This window comes from Salmo salar, chromosome 21 (assembly GCF_965601325.2).
Source record: "Salmo salar chromosome 21, fSalSal1, whole genome shotgun sequence".
In the NCBI taxonomy this organism is placed as follows: domain Eukaryota; kingdom Metazoa; phylum Chordata; class Actinopteri; order Salmoniformes; family Salmonidae; genus Salmo; species Salmo salar.
Window position 1 is genome coordinate 36,681,343 of NC_138311.1, and position 20,120 is coordinate 36,701,462.

General features: G+C 42.6%; 1 protein-coding gene across 1 annotated transcript in view; it reads left to right on the top strand.

The window, feature by feature from the left end:
• LOC106582271 (pre-mRNA-splicing factor CWC22 homolog) overlaps positions 1-19,499 on the top strand; it is a 65,343-nt gene extending 45,844 nt beyond the window's left edge. The window contains exons 16-21 of the mRNA XM_014165172.3: positions 14,610-14,687; positions 14,982-15,134; positions 15,460-15,587; positions 15,768-15,869; positions 16,355-16,539; positions 18,286-19,499. Of these exons, the coding sequence (XP_014020647.3) occupies positions 14,610-14,687; positions 14,982-15,134; positions 15,460-15,587; positions 15,768-15,869; positions 16,355-16,539; positions 18,286-19,037 (1,398 nt within the window). The 3' untranslated portion in view covers positions 19,038-19,499. The remainder of the gene's footprint in view (positions 1-14,609; positions 14,688-14,981; positions 15,135-15,459; positions 15,588-15,767; positions 15,870-16,354; positions 16,540-18,285) is intronic.
• The last annotated feature ends 621 nt before the right edge of the window (positions 19,500-20,120 follow it).

Consider the following 20,120-nt stretch of genomic DNA (forward strand, 5'->3'; position numbering starts at 1 on the left):
TTGGTGACTGTGCTGCTGGCAACAATTTTTTGCCAACGTTTACTGACACCAGCTATATTCAACAGGTGTTGAGCATTTGTAAATTTGTCAGTTATTCTGAGCGAATTTACCAGCTACGTCTATCAACAGTTGTCGCAGTGGCATCATAAACATTCTAATGAAATGGTTACTTGCATAGTGGAGTTTTGCTAAGACATGTAGCAAGCTAAACCACGAACCATAATCCCAACTCATAATGTTACTACCCTGCATGAATCTGCAGGTAGCTAACCAACCAGGTTCAATGTTAGCTAGCTAACATTAGGCTATAACTAGCAAAGCAAATGGCTCTGAGATACGAATAATATTACTACACAGATCATGCACGTAACGTTAGCTAGCGATCGAGCCAGCCAGCCAGCTAATGTTAGCTAGCTAGCTAACAGTACACTTTAACTTGAAATGAAAATTACTTTCTGACAGAATTAGAAACGTGTAATATTTGAAAATGTAGCTGGCTTAGGCTGTCTTACCCGTATACATTACCTGTATACATTACCTGTATATCCCTCTCTCACAGATGCCATGGTTGCCCTTAGTTTGAATATGTAATCCTGAGACAGGTGTTGTCTCCATCTCCTTAGCTATCATACTCTAATTCCACCAGGCCTTCCACTGATTTCAAAACTCGGTCCTCCAGAAAGTGGAGACCAACACTTAAGCAGTTCTACTAAGTGATATATATATATTTTTAGAAAGGATTACCTAGACATACTGACAAGCTCAAATAGACAGAAGCATGCTACATGGCAGACCAATCCAAACTCATCTCTCGGCATGTCCAGCCAATCCATTGTCTCAGCCAATCATGGCTAGCGGGACGGATGCTGTCTTTTTCCATGGCTAAACCAACTAGGCTCGTAAATAACAATTGCATTCATATTTACAGATGGCATACAATTTTGTTAAGGCACATGTTCCAGAAGGCATTTGTGCCAAAATGTTTTTTTTTTTAGTTTGCGTTCAAATGGCTTTCCTGTGAAGTTGTGATGCACGTCATACGCCTAGTTTCCTTAACTACACTTTAATCTACACAGCATCTATCTACAGTGCATTCAGAAACCCACACCCCTTGACCTTTTCCACATTTTGTTGTGTTACAGCCTGAATTTCAAATGGATTAAATTTAGATGTTTTGTCACTGATCTACACACAGTACCCCATAATGTCAGTGGCTTTCTTTTTAGGAATGTTTACAAATTAATTAAACTAAAAGCTGAAATGTCTTGAGTCAAGTTTTCCACCCTTTTGTTATGGCAAGCCTAAATAAATCCTGCTTGCAATAAAGTAATACAGCAAAAAATGTGACAAAGAAATACTCTTTTATTTTTGTCCTGATTACAAAGCGTTATGTTTGGGGCAAACACAACACCACCGAGTACCACTCTTCATATTTTCAAGCATAGTGGTGGCTGCATCATGTTATGGGTATGCTTATCATCGACAAGGACTAGGGAGTTTTTTAGGATAAAAAATAAAAGGAATAGAGCTAAGCAAAGGGCAAATATCTAGAGTGAAAACTTGGTTCAGTCTGCTTTCCAACAGACACCGGGAGACACATTCACCATTCAGCAGGACAATTACATAAAACAAAAGGCCAAATATACACTAGAGTTGCTTACCTAGAACCCAACTACACAGACTTTGAGTTATTGTTTTAAAGAATAATGGGCAAATAATGTACAGTCCAGGTGTGCAAAGCTCTTAGCCTTACCCAGAAAGCTGTAATCGCTGCCAAGGGTGATTCTAACAGGATTTGACTCAAGGTGTTAAATACTTATCTAATCAAGATGTACTGTATTAGTGTTTTATATTAAATAATTTTGTGTAGATCGTTAACTAAAAATGACAAATCCATTTTAATCCCACTTTGCAACACAACAAAATTTGGAAAAGTCAATGTGTGTGAATACTTTCTGAAGGCACTGTGTCTATTTTACCCAATGGATTTCTGTTAAGATAATTAGGCTCCTCTGAGGCAAGAAACATTAATAGGAGTTTAGATTTTTCTGATTTCGTATAGTATATCTAATATATTAATGGTGTGGATAACGGAGGGTCGGGGGATAATGTGAACATATTAGGATTATGACACATTCACACAGTTTTATTCATTTATATAAGGTGTGATATCCCAAATTTGACACCCTAGGCTACATCTTGGTGCTGGATTGGCCTGTATGACGCAGTCACACAGCCTATTATTCATTCATTTCTATGAGGTGTGATTGTGTGAACTGTAAAGTAGACTTAATAAAGAAGATGGGCTGTGTGGACGGCTAGCAGCGCTACCACCACTGTCTACTAGTCTGGCAATGTGATTATTGTCCTTGTCAGCAGTGAGAGAGAGAGAGAACACATCACTGTAAGGGGAGTGAGAGTGAAGAATGAATCAGTCGATTCCACTCTCGTTATTCACAGCACATCTGCTTGCCTCCATGACTCACCATGCTAGTTTGGTCTGCTAGAAAAATTAAGATTGATAAAGCAGGACAGATAAATCTCAGCCAGTATTTCAGTGATCTTTCATATTAGATAATTTTTTTGAAGTTACATTTTACTGGTTCATACCCATATGGCATGCATAGATACTACCCGTAGTAGTAGCTAAGCACACCAATGTTGTTAGTTTACAGTCTTTCAGCTGCAGAGCCTCGGAGATTGTCTAGGGATGGTGTTATAAATTATATGCTGTTGTTTGTAGGAGTTGTTTCATCTTTAGAATCCAGGACATATGAAAGAATGTACTTTCATTTACCGAACCCTATGTGGATTGAAATATTTATTTCCTATTTTTCAAAGTCATTTCTTGACTCAATATGGGTTAATTCTTTGACAAACCTTTTACTGGAAGTTGTCTCTCTCCTTGGAATTATTTGTTAAGTATTCAGCCTCCTGTGATGCAGCCGCATGGAGTGAGACCCTTCTGGCAGAGGGAAGCCCATAGAAATATAATTATAAGAACAGGAATGTCTGTCCCATGGTGGCGGGAGATGCATTAGCACAGCAGTGGTCCTTTGGGGAAGGGGGAAGATGGATGGAAGGAACACAGGAAAGGAGAGGGGGAGATGGAAGGGCTTTGTCTGCCCGTGAAGCTATCTATCCAGTGCTAAGAGCATTCAGAGGACAGCCTGTTTGTTTGCCTGCTTTCAGGGTTTCACACTAAGTAACGTGACTGTCTATGACACCATATGTGTTGAAGTGGCCCTGGGTGTTCAAGCTAGTCAAGGCAAAGCAAGACTCATATTCGAGACGGCTCTGAAATTATTCTTGTTGAACGCTTTTTATTATTCCATATGGAATTCCAGCTGCTGATGGGTAGCGAGCTAGTAGTTCTGTCAGTGTCAATCACATTCCCTGTGCTCCTCAACCTAGGCTAAGTCTCCTCAGCCTGCAGCTTCAAGTCCCTGAGCCAAAGGTTAGTGTTGGGCTCCTCTCTCTCACACACACCAGATGGGAAAGGACAGTACATGCTGTAAGGGATGAGAATGTCACCCAGCCTGCCTGTATAGCCCCAGCCTGCATCCCCCTCCTGAGGCTATAGGCCCTGACGACCACAGAGAGATGGCATGACATTATGTCCTGAGAAGGCTGCTACACTGCACCCACATAGCCACAGAGACCCCAGGTGCTGCCGGAGGAATTGTGTAGGGTGTGGGCCTAATGCTGCTGGGAAACATGTAATCCCCACGCTTCCTTTACGGCCCAGCCCAAAGTAATACCATTGTCATACCAGGGTACTATACCCACCTAGCTCGCAGGTATTGATGTCTTTCCCTGTCCATAGACTGCTTTCATGGTAAGGAAAAAGCATGTAATCATAGAACTACACTACATGACGAAAAGTATGTGGACACCGGCTCGTCGAACATCTCATTCTAAAATCATGGGAATTAATATGGAGTTGGTCCCCCTTTGCTGCTATAGCAGCCTCCACTTGTCTGGATAGGTTTTCCACTATATGTTGCTGCGGGGACTTGCTGCCATTCAGTCATGAGCATTAGTGAGGTCGGGCACTGATGTTGGGCGATTTGCTCTGGCTTGCAGTCGGCATTCCAATTCATCCCAAAGGTGTTCGATGGGGTTGGGGTCAGGCCTCTCTGCAGGCCAATCAAGTTCTTCCACACCAATCTCGACAAACCATTTCTGTATGGACCTCGCTTTGGGCACGGGGGCATTGTCATGCTTAAACAGGAAAGGGCCTTCCCCAAACTGTTGCCAGAAAGTTGGAAGCACAGAATCATCTAGAATGTCATTGTATGCTGTAGCGTTAAGATATCCCTTCACTGGAAATAAGGGCCCTAACCCGAAGCATGAAAAACAGCACCAGACCATTATTCATCCTCCACCAAACTTTACAGTTGGCACTATGCATTTGGGCAGGTAGCCTTCTCCTGGCATCCGCCAAACCCAGATTCGTACGTAGGACTGCCAGATGGGGAAGCGGGATTCATCACTCCCGAGAATGCGTTTTCACCGCTCCTGAGTCCAATGGTGGCAAGCTTTACACCACTCCAGCCGACGCTTGGCATTGCGCATGGTGATCTTAGGCTTGTGTGCGGCTGCTCGGCCATGGAAACCCATTTCATGAAGCTCCCGACAAACAGTTATTGGGCTGACGTTGCTTCCAGAGGCAGTTTGGAACTCGGGAGGTAGAGTTGTAACCGAGGACAGACGATTTTTACGCGCTTCAGCACTTGGCGGTCCCGTTCTGTAAGCTGGTGTGGCCTACCACTTTGTGGCTAAGCCATTGTTGCTCCTAGATGTTTCCACTTTACAATAACAGCACTTACAGTTGACCGGGGTAACTCTAGCAGGGCAGGCATTTTACAAACGGAGTTGTTGGAAAGGTGGCATCCTATGACGGTGCATCGTTGAAAGTGACTGAGCTCTTCAGTAAGGCCATTCTACTGCCAATGTTTGTCTATGGAGATTGCATGTCTGTGCTCAATTTTTATACACCTGTCAGCAACCGGTGTGGCTGAAATAGCTGAATCCACTAATTTGAAGTGGTGTCCACATAGTTTTGAATATATATAGTGTATTTCTATATGGTTCTATGTCTATGCATGTAATCCTCACACTTCCTATGGAGCCTAGAGTAGCAGAATAATACCAGAGTAATACTCACCCAGATGCATGGACTCAGGGAGTGTCAGCGACGGGGGTTTCTGCATCCACAGCCAGGTGGACAGGGGTACACACAGAGATCCTATAATTCACATATAATTCTATAGGCTATGTAATTCTATGAGTACACAGGCATTTAGAGATTTCCCTGGACTGACAGCCAAATGGATAGGATAAGAACTGAGACCTGGAGATTTCCTTCCCTGCCTGCTATGATCCTGAGGAACAGGCTCTTCTATAGAGCTCATGGTCTGCTCAATATTCCAGCTGTGATGGATAGACACATTAGGAAAGCTAATGAATGAATCAGTAACAGTCGCCCAATTCTTCACAACCACTGCACAGCAGACCACAACCCTGTTCTTTTCTCAGAACTCACTGGACACACACAGGAACACTGTCTATGTTTTTAAATGAGATCAAATGAAAAGGACTCTATTAAAACAGGAAGGGAAATTATTATCTTCTGTGAGCGGCCTGTCTCTCTCTGTCTCAAATCTATCCCCTTGGTCTTTACATGAACCTTAACTTACAGTTGAAGTCGGAAGTTTACATACACTTATGTTGGAGTCATTAAAACTTGTTTTTCAACCACTCCATACATTTCTTGTTAACAAACTATAGTTTTGGCAAGTCGGTTAGGACATCTACTTTGTGCATGCCACAAGTAATTTTTCCAACAATTGTTTAAAGACCGATTTAACTCATAATTCACTGTATCACAATTCCAGTGGGTCAGAAGTTTACATACACTAAGTTGACTGTGCCTTTAACTTCTATGGGCTACGTGGGACACAGCCAGTGAAATATCAGGGCGGCAAATTCAAAAACAACAAAAACAACAAAATGTCATAATTCAACTTTCTCAAACATACAACTATTTTACACCATTTTAAAGATACACTTCTCCTTGATGTAACCACATTGTCCGATTTCAAAAAGGCTTTACAGCAAAAGCAAAACATTAGATTATGTTAGGAGAGTACATAGACAAAAATAATCACACAGCTATTTTCCAAGCAAGGACATGTCAATAAAACCCAAAACACAGCTAAATGAAGCACTCACCTTTGACGATCTTCATCAGATGACACTCCTAGGACATTATGTTACACAATACATGTATGTTTTGTTCGATAAAGTTCATATTTATATCCAAAAACAGCATTTTACATTGGCGCGTGATGTTCGGAAAATGTATTCCCACCAAAACGTCCGGTGAATGTGCACATCAATTTACAAAAATACTCATCATAAACGTTGACAAAATATATAACAATTATTTAAAGAATTATAGATAGACTACTCCTGGATGCAACCGCTGTGTCAGATATTAAAATAGCTTTACGGAGAAAGCACATTTTTCAATATTCTGAGTACATAGCTCAGCCATCACGGCGAGCAATACAGACACCCGCCAAGTTCGGGGGAATCTAAACTCAGAATTAGTATTAGAAATATTGTCTTACCTTTGCTGATCTTCGTCAGAATGCACTCCCAGGACTGCTACTTCCACAAGAAATGTTGTTCGAAATACTCCATATTTATGTCCAAATACCTACATTTTGTTTGTGCGTACAGATCACTTATCCAAAGGCATAACGCGCAAGCGCGGAACCAGAGACGAAAAGTCAAAATGTTCCATTACCGTACTTAGAAGCATGTCAAACGCTGTTTAAAATCAATCTTTCTGGTATTTTTAACGTAAAATTGCGATAATATTCCAACCGGACAATAGCATATTCATTCAAGAAGAAAAAGAAGGAACGGCGTGCTCGCGGGACCGAGCATATCCAATCCCTTTGTTGCCAGGCAGTCCACTCAGTAACTGAGCTCCTATACTCTGCCCAGTGACAGGAGAATGCTCAAACCACTTTCTGAAGGCTGTTGACAGCCAATGGAAGCCTTAGTAAGTGCAACGTCACCCCACAGACACTGTAGTTTCGATAGAGAATCAAAAGAAGAACTACAATTCTCAGACTTTCCACTTCCTGCTTGGATTTTTCTCAGGTTTTTGCCTGCCATATATGAGTTATGGTATACTCACAGACACCATTCAAACAGTTTTAGAAACTTCAGAGTGTTTTCTATCCAAATCTACTAATAATATACATATTCTAGTTTCTGGGCCAGAGTAGTAACCTGTTTAAATTGGGTACGTTTTTCATCCGGCCATGAAAATACTGCCGCCTACACCCCAACAGGTTAAAGAGATTGGAAAATTCCAGAAAATGATGTCATGGCTTTAGAAGCTTCTGAGTCAATTGGAGGTGTACCTGTGGATGTATTTCAAGGCCTACCTTCAAACTCAGTGCTGCTTTGCTTGTCATCATGGGAAAATCAAAAGAAATCAGCAAAGACCTCAGGGGGAAAAAATTGGAGACCTCCACAAGTCTGGTTCATCCTTGGGAGAAATTCCCAAACGCCTGAAGTTACCACGTTCATCTGAACAAACAATAGTACGCAAGTATATACACCATGGGACCACGCAGCCGCCATACCGCTCAGAAAGGAGACGCGTTCTGTCTCCTAGAGATGAACGTACTTTGGTGCGAAAAGTGCAAATCAATCCCAGAACAACAGCAAAGTACCTTGTGAAGATGCTGGAGGAAACAGGTACAAAAGTAACTATATCCACAGTACAACAAGTCCTATATCGACATAACCTGAAAGGCCGCTCAGCAAGGAAGAAGCCAGACTACGGTTTGCAACTGCACATGGGGACAAAGATCGTACTTTTTGGAGAAATGTCCTCTGGTCTGATGAAACAAAAATAGAAATGTTAGCCATAATGACCATTCTTATGTTCGGAGGAAAAAGGGGGAGGCTTGCAAACTGAAGAACACAATCCTAACCGTGAAGCACGGGGGTGGCAGCGTCATGTTGTGGGGGTGCTTTTCTGCAGGAGGGACTGGTGCACTTCACAAAATAGATGACATCATGAGGGAGGAAAATGATGTGGATATATTGAAGCAACATCTCAAGACATCAGTCAGGAAGTTAACCTGTTATGGCTAGGGGGCAGTATTTTCACGGCTGGTTAAAAAACATACCCGATTTAATCTGGTTACCACTCCTACCCAGTAACTAGAATATGCATATACTTATTACATATGGATAGAAAACACTCCAAAGTTTCTAAAACTGTTTGAATGGTGTCTGTGAGTATAACAGAACTCATTTGGCAGGCAAAAACCTGACAAGGTTTCAGGCAGGAAGTGGCCTGTCTGACAAGGTGTCGTTCTTCTTGTCTCTGTTTATTGAAGAGTGAGGATCTTAGCTGTCCCGTGACACTTCCTACGGCTGCCATAGGGTCTCAGAAGGCGGTAAAAAGCTGAATCGTGGCTTTGCAGGCTCTGGCTGAAACAAAGTAGCGCGTTTGGGTAGTGGCTGGTTACAGTACTGTGAGACTCAGGCTCGTGCCCGCATCGACCGAAAGCTTTGTTTACTTTCCTCAGTTTAGCTAAAAGGAGATTCCTGGCCGGAATATTATCGCTTTTTTACGAGAAAAATGGCATAAAAATGGATTTTAAACAGCGGTTGACATGCTTTGAAGTACGATAATGGAATATTTAGATTTTTTTTGTCACGAATTGTGCCATGCGCACGACCTTGATTTACCATTTCAGATAGTGTCTGGGACGCACGAACAAAACGCCGCTATTCGGATATAACGATGGATTATTTTGGACCAAACCAACATTTGTTATTGAAGTAGCAGTCCTGGGAGTGCATTCTGACGAAGACAACAAAAGGTAATGAAACTTTTATAATAGTAAAGCTGATATTGGTGAGTGCTAAACTTGCCGGGTGTCTAAATAGCTAGCCCATGATGCCTGGGCTATGTACTTAGAATATTGCAAAATGTGCTTTCACCAAAAAGCTATTTTAAAATCGGACATATCGAGTGCATAGAGGAGGTCTGTATCTATAATTCTTAAAATAATTGTTATGCTTTTTGTGAACGTTTATCGTGAGTAATTTAGTAAAATGTTAGCGAATTCCCCGGAAGTTTGCGGGGGGTATGCTAATGTAAAAAGCTGTTTTTTGATATAAATATGAACTTGATTGAACAAAACATGCATGTATTGTATAACATAATGTCCTAGGGTTGTCATCTGATGAAGATCATCAAAGGTTAGTGTTGCATTTAGCTGTCTTCTGGGTTTTTGTGACATTATATGCTAGCTTGAAAAATGGGTGTCTGATTATTTCTGGCTTGGTACTCTGCTGACATAATCTAATGTTTTGCTTTCGTTGTAAAGCCTTTTTGAAATCGGACAGTGTGGTTAGATAAAGGAGAGTCTTATCTTTAAAATGCTGTGAAATAGTCATATGTTTGAAAAATGGAAGTTTTTGTATTTTAGAGGAGTTTGTATTTCGCGCCACGCCCATCATTGGATAATGGAGCAGGTGTTCCGCTAGCGGAACGTCTAGATGTAAGAGGTTAAAGCTTGGTCTCAAATGGATCTTTCAAAATGGACAATGATCCCAAGCATACTTCCAAAGTTGTGGCAAAATATCTTAAAACCTGTTATGGATAGGGGTTCCGCTAGCGGAACGTTTCAACAACATCCGGTGAAATTACAGAGCGCAAAAATGTTTTTATTCGAAATATTTAACTTTCATACATTCACAAGTGCAATACACCAAATTAAAGCTTAACTTCTTGTTAATCTAGCCACCGTGTCAGATTTCAAAAAGGCTTTACACGAAAGCAAACCATGTGATTATCTGAGGACAGTGCCCAGCATACCAACACATGAAAATCAAATTTCAACCCGCCAGGCGCGACACAAAACTCAGAAATAACGATATAATTCATCCCTTACCTTTGAAGAACTTCTTCTGTTGGCACTCCAATATGTCCCATAAACATCACAAATGGTCCTTTTGTTCGATTAATTCCTTCGTTATATCTCCAGAATTTCCATTTATTTGGAGCATTTGGTTCAGAAAAATACCGGTTCCAACTCGACCAGCATGACTACAAAATATCTAATAAGTTACCTGTAAACGCTGTCCAAACATTTCAAAGAACTTTCCTAATCCAACTTTAGGTATTTTAAAATGTAAATAATCGATCAAATTTAAGACGGGATAAACTGTGTTCAATACCGGATGAAAACAATGTGAAGCGTGTGACCTGGAGCGCGCATCAAAACATTAGAGAGCACTAGGCTGGACCCTCGTTCTGAACAGCCGTGCTTCTTCATTTCTCTAAAGAAAAACATCAACCAATTTCTAAAGACTGTTGACATCTAGTGGAAGCAATAGGAACTGCAACCAAGTGCCACAGAAATCTAGGTTCCGTTGAAAACAGTCTCACCTAAAAAAAAAAACTATCCTGGATGGTTTGTCCTCGGTGTTTCACCTGCCAAATAAGTTCTGTTATACTCACAGACATTATTTTAACAGTTTTAGAAACTTTATAGTGTTTTTTTTTTTTATCAAAATCTACCAATATGCATATCCTAGCTTCTGGGCCTGAGTAGCAGGCAGTTTACTTTGGGCACGCTTTTCATCCAAAATTCCGAATGCTGCCCCCTATCCTAAAAAATTTAAGGACAACAAAGTCAAGGTATTGGAGAGGCCATCACAAAGCCCTGACCTCAATCCTATAGAAAATTTGAGGTCAGAACTGAAAAAGGGTGTGCGAGCAAGGAGGCCTACAAACCTAACTCCGTTACACCAGCTCTGTCAGGAGGAATGGGCCTTAATTCACCCAATTTATTGTGGGAAGCTTGTGGAAACGTTTGACCCAAGTTAAACAATTTTAAGGCAATGCTACCAAATACTAATTGAGTGTATGTAAACTTCTGACCCACTGGGAATGTGATGAAAGAAATACAAGCTGAAATAAATCATTCTCGCTACTATTATTCTGACATTTCACATTCTTAAAATGTGGTGATCCTAACTGACCTTAGGCAGGGAATTTTTACTAGGATTAATTGTCAGGAATTGTGAAAAACTGAGTTTAAATGTGTTTGGCTAAGCTGTATGTAAACTTCCAACTTCAACTGTACCTGAACCACTAGTTGTAAAGTGTTGGTAGAGTTGGTCATTTCTATGCATTGACTTTGCTGGCCCTGTATGGGCCCTGGCTGATACACTATATATATTCAAAAGTATGTGGATGCCCCTTGAAATTTAGTGGATTCGGCTATTTCAGCCACACCCGTTGCTGAGAGATGTATAAAATCGAGCACCCAGCCATGCAATCTCCATAGACAAACACTGGCACTAGAATAGCATTACTGAAGACCTCAGTGACTTTCAACGTGGCACCGTCATAGATTGCCACCTTTCCAACAAGTCAGTAAGTCAAATTTCTGCACTGCTAGAGCTGCCCCGTCAAGTGCGGTTATTGTGAAGTGGAATCGTCTAGGAGCAACAACGGTTCAGCCGCGAAGTGGTAGGCCACACAAGCTCACAGAACAGGACCGCTAAAGCATGTAGCGCGTAAGAATTGTCTGTCCTCGGGTTGCAACACTCACTACCGAGTTCCAAACTGCCTCTGGAAGCAATGTCAGCCCAATAACTGTTCGTCAGGAGCTTCATGAAATGGGTTTCCATGGCTGAGCAGCTGCACACAAGCCTAGCAGTGGAAACTGTTTTCTGGAGTCATGAATCACACTCCACCATCTGGGTTTGGCGGATGCCAGGAGAACGCTACCTGCCCGACTGCATAGTGCCAAATGTCACAGTTTGGGCTAGGCCCTTTTAGTTAGAAAATCTTCGTTAGGATATCTTAACGTTACAGCATAAAATGACATTCTAGACGATTCTGTGCTTCCAAGTTTGTGGCAACAGTTTGGGAAAAGCCCTTTCCTGTTGAAATGATAACCGCAAGACGCATACAATGACAATGACCCGTGCACAAACAAGGTCCATATAGAAATGGTTTGTCGAGATTGGTGTGGAACAACTTGACTGGCCTGCACAGAGCCCTGACCTCAACCCCATCAAACACCTTTGGGATTAATTGGAACGCCGACTGCGAGCCAGGCCTAATCGCCCAGCATCAGTGCCCGACCTCACTTATGCTCTTGTGACTGAATGGCAGCAAGTCCCTGCAGCATTGTTCCAACATCTAGTGGAAAGCTTTCCCAGACGAGTGGAGACTGTTATAGCAGCAATGGGGCGACCAACTCCATATTCATGCCTAGGATTTTGGAATGGGATGTTCGACGAGCATGGGGTACATGCTTTTGGTAATGTAGTGGATGTGGTTGAGAATGAGGATATATCCCAAATGGCACCCTAGTCCTTATAGAGAGCACTACTTTTGTCTCTGGTCAAAAGTTGTGCACTATTAGGGAATAGGGTGCCATTTGGGAGGTACCCTGAGTGTTCTCAGGATGGAGAGGGTTCTGAGATGAGATGGGGGACAGACAACAGAGTCTCATTGCATTCCCATCGTGTTGCCATGCCAGGCAGAGAATCAGGCACACTGTGTGAACATCACACTTTCCAATCTCAGTATCACACAACATAACACAGCCTCCTGCTGCTGTCTGCTGCCAGGGCTTTTTCGTCTGTGGCAGAGAGACAGTTACCAGACAGACGTGCCTCTCAATAACAAACCATACAGCTTCTAGCCTCAGTCATAACCATCATTATTTTGATAACTGTGCTGAGATGTTAAATGAGTTGTTCAGTCTGTCAGCTAGCAAGGCTACATGCTGAGAACTTTCGCTCACACCTTTACTTTCTCAATGAATTTAAATGTGTTCACACATGAATCATTCAGGTTTTAGCCCACATGATAAGTTAAATGCAAGGAAGCATGAGTTTTTCCTCACCAATGTAACTCAGTGTAGTCAAATATTTAGTTGTAGTCTCAATCTGGTTACCTATAAGTACAATATAGTTATGTTTCAAGGTTATTACATATTTATTAACTTAATTCCGGAATACTTCTAAACTCCCCACAATGCACTATTTGTCAGCGTCATGAAGGATCTACTCTACTCTGGCTACCAATTTGTTTGCTAGCTCGGTAGCTAGCTCAAGCTGGTTTACGATAGCCACGCCTCATGCTATTCACAGATTTTGTGTTCTGTGTTCTCTAGTGGGAACTCGTCAGTACGGCAGACTGGTGCTTTTGGGGAGTTTTGTAACTTTTTCTACCTTGGCTTAGTGCTACCTCGCTAGCAGACTGACATCTGTAATCTATCCAATTTGGATTTCAGCCAGGTGAAGCGCCCGCCTCCCCCTCGCTTTGAAAGCTAACTCAGCCTGGACTAATTTAAAAGCGTGTTACCTTTGGCTGGGCCCCAGCCATCCGTCTGTAAGTCTCTGCTCTCTTTTCTTTTAATCTGCGGTTATGTTTTAGTTGTGTTGTGTTAGTTGTATTCTAGCTGGTCTCCAGTAGTTGGGCTTTAGCTTGCCGACCTACACCGTGGTGGTTGGCTAGGCTAATAGCTAGTTGGCTAAAGAGCTAATGTGAGCTGGCTGGCTAACTTGCTGGCTAAGATAACTGCATATACCTAACATTCTTTGATAACTGGTTAGATTGTGTTATATATTTCCAAAACTTTGATTTACTTTGATGTAGCTGTAAGATAGGCGTTGATAGCAACTGGCTGACTCGGTGCTAACGTAACATTAGCAGGCTGGTAGGGCTAATGTTAGCAGGCTAGTTGGCTAGCAACCTTGCAAATTGATTTGTAACAATAAATTCATAAAGTATTTGCTTGTAACTTACCTGAACATTTTATTGAAACCAGCAGTCATGAGTGCAAACGATTTGCTTTAATTTGAAGTTATACATGGAAGTTATATCTGTTGGAATTTACATTATAAGAAATATGCTGGCTTGCCGGGTCTTCCATATTACATCACACCCCGGAAAAACATTTTCTGACATGACTTCGGCGTTCTTTGGTATGATTCCAAGGAATCATTCAGATTTTACATGATGAGCAAATAGTCCAATTTGTATCGATTTTTCCTCCCTCCATATCACAAACATGATTCTCCTATCTCTCCTCACCACCTGTGTAATTTGGTGCCAGCCCCTGCCAGGTCATGGCCTGTCCAGGACGTTCATTTGAAGATTGATCACACCACAGCCCATGGTTGCCCAAGGCTGGCCTCCTCAATGAAAATATAGTCTTATGAAATCAATAATCTGCTTGGCTGGGATATTGGTTGGAGGATGAGAGGACACAGAATGGTTATGTCCAAAATGGCACCCTGTTCCCTATGTCGTGCACTACTTTTCACCTGGGCCACGTCAAAGTAGTATACTTTGTAGAGAATAGGGTCCCATTTAGGACCGGCTTCTCGCTGGCTGCAGGACGATGTAACAGATGGGTCTTTTTATATCCCCCATAGGTGCAGTCCTTCCTGGCTTGGCCAAGTCTCAGCATCCCCTCTGTGTCCATGTTCCAGTGATTAAAGCTATTTTTGTGTCTGCCTTCTCCCAACAGAAAGAGCTGTGCAACATGATTCTAGACTGCTGTGCCCAACAGAGGACCTACGAGAAGTTTTTTGGTCTTCTAGCAGGGGTAAGAAGACCAAATAATATATGTTTTTATATTCTTTAATTTAAATATAACCAAAATATATATTTCATCATTTTCCGTTATCCCTGAGACAATTTTCATTAACTTAGTCTGTTATGTTGCATGCTGAAAGTTGGAATTTCATCACCCTTGAAATTACATTTGTTGATAAGCCTTGTAGTTTACTGCAGTTCATTTGGCTTTTTACAGGAATTTGTCTCGCATTCAAGAGCACTGCGTTAAGACCAACTATATTCTACTCTCAACTAACATTGGTGAACTCTGTTAATTTCTCAGAGGTTTTGTCTGCTGAAGAAGGACTATATGGAGAGTTTTGAGGCCATCTTCATGGAGCAGTATGAAACCATCCATCGCCTAGAGACCAATAAACTGAGAAACGTTGCCAGGATGTTTGCTCATCTCCTGTACACTGACTCTGTCCCGTGGAGTGTATGTATTGTAGCTCTCTAGGGTTGCGTCTCAAACGGCACCCTAATCCCCATGCACTACATGGGGATTAGGGTGCCATTTTGGCCCTAGTAACTCAACATCTCTAACCTAAAACCTTGTGCTGACTCTGCCGTTACCACGCACATGGGTTCGTGACATAATGCATCCTCTCTTTCATATCAGAATGTATTACAGCATCAATATGGCTTTAAATCTTATTGATCTATTCATCTGATGCTGGGCATTAAGGCAACGTAGTTGATTTGAGTTCCCTTCAACAGCTACTAATCTAGTTACACTGCGTGTCTGTGTGTTTCTCTCTCAGGTGCTGGAATGTATTAAAGTCAGTGAGGACACCACCACGTCGTCCAGTCGAATCTTCGTCAAGATCTTGTTCCAGGAGCTCTGTGCCTACATGGGTCTGCCCAGGCTCAATGAACGACTCAAGGATATGTACGTCAATCTAGTCTTTTCCCCCTCCACTGTCAACTAATATGTCACTTGAGAATGTTGATACTTGTAATCTGGCTCTGTTATTCTCTGAGGGGATAAATTAAGTTGAATATAAATACATTTAGTTGTCACTTTTTGATGGATGGGATTGTCTCATCCGATCTTTTTTGTATCTTCCAGGACGTTGCAGCCCTTCTTCGAGGGTCTCTTCCCTCGTGACAACCCCAGGAACACCCGATTCGCCATAAATTTCTTCACCTCCATTGGCCTGGGTGGACTTACGTAAGTGTCTCCATTCTAATAATATAATCATAATACGTGCCGCTTTCATTCAACGCAACAGCACAATGAGATTGCATATACGTTTTGTGTTTGTGATTTGTTAACACACAACCTTCACATTGCTGCTGCCTTTACCTGCTGAGCCACACAGGAACACATTGTAATATAACAGGTTGGGGTATTGCGTCACCATCCTGCTGTGATCTCCTGCCAAATCAAACTTTATTTGTCACATATGCCGAATACAACAAGTATAGACGTGAAATGCTTACTTACAAGCCCTTAACCAACAGTGCCGTTCAAGAAGAAGAAAATATTTACCAAGTAAGCTAAAATAAAAAGTAATAATAAAAGTAACACAATAACGAGGCTATGTGTCATAATTTATTCTTTCTCGATCTCTCTCTCTTGCTCTCTTTCCCCTTCTCTTTCTCTCATTCTCTCTCCTTCTCCCTCGCTCTACCCACTCTCCCTCCCTCCCATAGGGATGAGCTCCGTGAGCATCTGAAGAACGCCCCCAAGATAATCATGACCCAGAACCAGGACGTGGAGTCGTCAGACTCCGACTCGTCCTCTTCCTCCTCTGACTCGTCCTCCTCAGACAGTGACAGCAGCGACAGTGACAGCTCTGACTCCTCCACTGACTCCGACTCGTCCAGCAACAGCTCAGGTACAGAGTAGCTTTACCACCCTGATAGTCCCTTACAATAGCCTGGTCCCAGATCTGTTTGTTATTTCTACTTTGGTCATTGGCGGCACAAACAGCACTTTAAACAATCTGGGACCAGGCCACCCTCACTATGCTTTTTTTAATTGATACACTTAGACTTAGGTAGTTGAGAGGACATCATTGCAATCAACTTACAACCCAGCTCTCTTTTAACCAGCAGTCTGAATATTTTCTTAGACGAATTAAAAGTACTAGTCCTTTATTAACTGTCTGCCCTTCACCTCAACCTAATTCTAATGCCTGTGTTGTGTCCGGGGAGGTGGTGGGGCCTGTTCAATTAGTAATTATGTTCCTATGGTTGTACCCTTCTTTCCTTGTCCCTGCTGTGAAGGTGGCCTAGCCTGCTTTGTGTGTGTGTGTGTGTGTGTGTGTGTGTGTGTGTGTGTGTGTGTGTGTGTGTGTGTGTGTGTGTGTGTGTGTGTGTGTGTGTGTGTGTGTGTGTGTGTGGTGTGTGTGTGTGTGTGTGTGTCAGCCTGCATCATTGCATGCCTCACCTTGAGGAATGTCAGTGTTGTACTTAGCCCTCTAACTCAGCATGATAATTATTTTAATTGGCCAGCTCTATTGACATGAAACTTGTCTGTTTTGAATCACATCACTATTTCCCTAGAAAAGGCCTGTCCCCCATGTCACATTATATGGTAATAATATTTGCCATTTAGTGTTGGTTTTTATCCAAAGCAACTTATGGGAGTGTTTAGGCTACATAGTGTGAATCGTGGCATCAGGGACATTAAGATGGCTTTTTGTGTCAGTCCCATGCTGATGAAATGCAAATACTGCCAACCAAGGACCAGTCTGTATTCACTTTTTCAATTTAAGAAAGCATTTATATTTCAGGGCTAAATTTTAAATATCCAATTTAACAAGAGAGCAGCGATTGTCCTGGTGAAACAGATGTCCTCTACATAATCACTGCTTTCAAATCAATAGTGACAAAATGACCTCTGTTCACTGAAATGTCCAATACCTCTGAGCTTTAGTTGTTTCTCAGTAAATTGTCCTGAACATCAAGCCTGTGTGAGGTGTTTCTCGGCTGTGATGTTGATGTGGCTATTTACCATTCAGCCTGTGTGTATATGTATACAAATCTCTATGCAAAACATGCACGCAAAGACAGTCCGGCAGTGGTCCACACACACACACACACACACAAACACAAACACAAACACAAACAAACAAACGCCTGCAGTCAGTTTTGTACTCTGGCGGTCTAGTGACTGTTTGACTAGTATGGTGTTGGGTGCCCCTGGCCTGCTCTCTGTAGGGCAGAGTGACATGTTAACATGGCAGAGTAGAGCACTCCAGGCACTGGCCAAAAGCACAGTCTGTCATCACCACACATCATCTGCACACAGGCTTGCATCCCAAATGGCACCCTATTCCGTAGAAGGCTCTGGTCAGAAGTAGTGCACTATATAGGAAATAGGGTGCCATTTAGGACACACATAAGCCCCCCTCAACCTCCCATCACATGGCATAGCTCAGACCACTCGTATGGAATGGCAAAACTGACTGTCAATTTATTTTAATTTTTTATACACAGCATAGAGAATGTGCCCCTCTATGGGCTGGCAAACTGTGTGCATGCTTCTGGATGTATTAAGGCTCTTTACTCATGTTTAATAGATTTTGATTCAAAGTCTGGATATATTTAGTTTCTAAGACAAATGTACTGTTTTGCAGATTCCGATTCTAGGCGTAAAAAGAGCAAGGGCCAGAACAAAAAGAAGAGCGACAAAGACAAGAAGAAAGATAAGAAGACCAAGGACAAGGCTTCTTCCAAAAAGATCTCCCTTCAGAAGTCACCTCTGGAGGAACGGCCCAATAGGAGTCTGAGACACGAGAACCGTCGCCGTGATGACAGCAGTAGCGATGAAGAGGAGGCGGAGCGCAGTGGGGGGAGACCCGGGCCTGAGGTCCGCCACAAAGCCTCTCGCCACCGGGGTCGAGTAGAAGACGCTCCGCCACCCACGCACGAGAGACCCGACCGTGCTGACCGTGGAGGGCACAAAGACAAGGAGCTGCCTCGTGGCAGGCCTGGCAGAGACAGAGACTATGAGGACGGGGACAGACAGCCAGAGGCCCGCAGGCACAACAAGGACGATGGGGGGGGAAACGATGGGAAACACCAAGCCCCCCAGGCCGACCGTGACCGAGTCAGACACCGTAGCACTGAGAAAGAGAAGGAACCAGTGAGCAGTAGAGGCAGGGACAGAGAAAAAGAGAGGTCAAAGTCACGGGAGAGGAGCAGCCGCAAGGAGAAGGACATGGATTCCTCCAGGGACTCGAACAGGAACGGGGTGGAGCGGCAGGCGGAGAGGGCAGAGCGGGCAGACAAGGAGAACAGGGAGAACCGCCATCACTCTGACAGATACAGAGAACCCAGGCGAAACGAGGAACGGAGCAGGAATAGCTCCCCGCGCAGACGGAGATAGCCGGACCAATGAGAAAAGTAGTAGGCTTACTTTCCAATGTCCATACTTGCATAATTTGAAGTTGTGTGCTACTGCAGACATTGAAACAGAGCCATAGTAGTTATGATAGTAATGCTGTTCATGTGCCAGCTTGAACTCAACCATCTCATTCTCTGTCATTGTCTGTCTCTCTCAATGTATGCATCTTATGCATAACCTTTACAATTTTATATTGCCCAATGAAATCTTTGTTAGGAATGGTTCAGCGGTTGTATAGGAACAATAACAGTACAGAGATCTGCTTGCAAAAGTAGTGTTTCTATGATTGATAACACCCAGTGAAAGAAACAATGTAAGACTGGTAAAGTCAAGAAAGCTTGTGAGTTTGTATTTGATGCATCAACCTATTTTGTATTAGTGGCAACCTATTTTTGTGTTGATAAAAAATAAGACAAAACATAAAAAAATCCTTCAACTGTTCAATTGTACTTGATTTATTACTGAATATTATATAGATATTAGATAGATATGTATATATACTGCTCAAAAAAAGTAAAGGGAACACTAAAATAACATCCTAGATCTGAATGAATGAAATAATCTTATTAAATACTTTTGTCTTTACATAGTTGAATGTGCTGACAACAAAATCACACAAAAATAATCAATTGAAATCCAATTTATCAACCCATGGAGGTCTGGATTTGGAGTCACACTCAAAATTAAAGTGGAAAACCACACTACAGGCTGATCCAACTTTGATGTAATGTCCTTAAAATAAGTCAAAATGAGGCTCAGTAGTGTGTGTGGCTTCCACGTGCCTGTATGACCTCCCTACAACGCCTGGGCATGCTCCTGATGAGGTGGCGGATGGTGTCCTGAGGGATCTCCTCCCAGACCTGGACTAAAGCATCCGCCAACTCCTGGACAGTCTGTGGTGCAACGTGGCATTGGTGGATGGAGCGAGACATGATGTCCCAGATGTGCTCAATTGGATTCAGGTCTGGAGAACGGGCGGGCCAGTCCATAGCATCAATGCCTTCCTCTTGCAGGAACTGCTGACACACTCCAGCCACATGAGGTCTAGCATTGTCTTGCATTAGG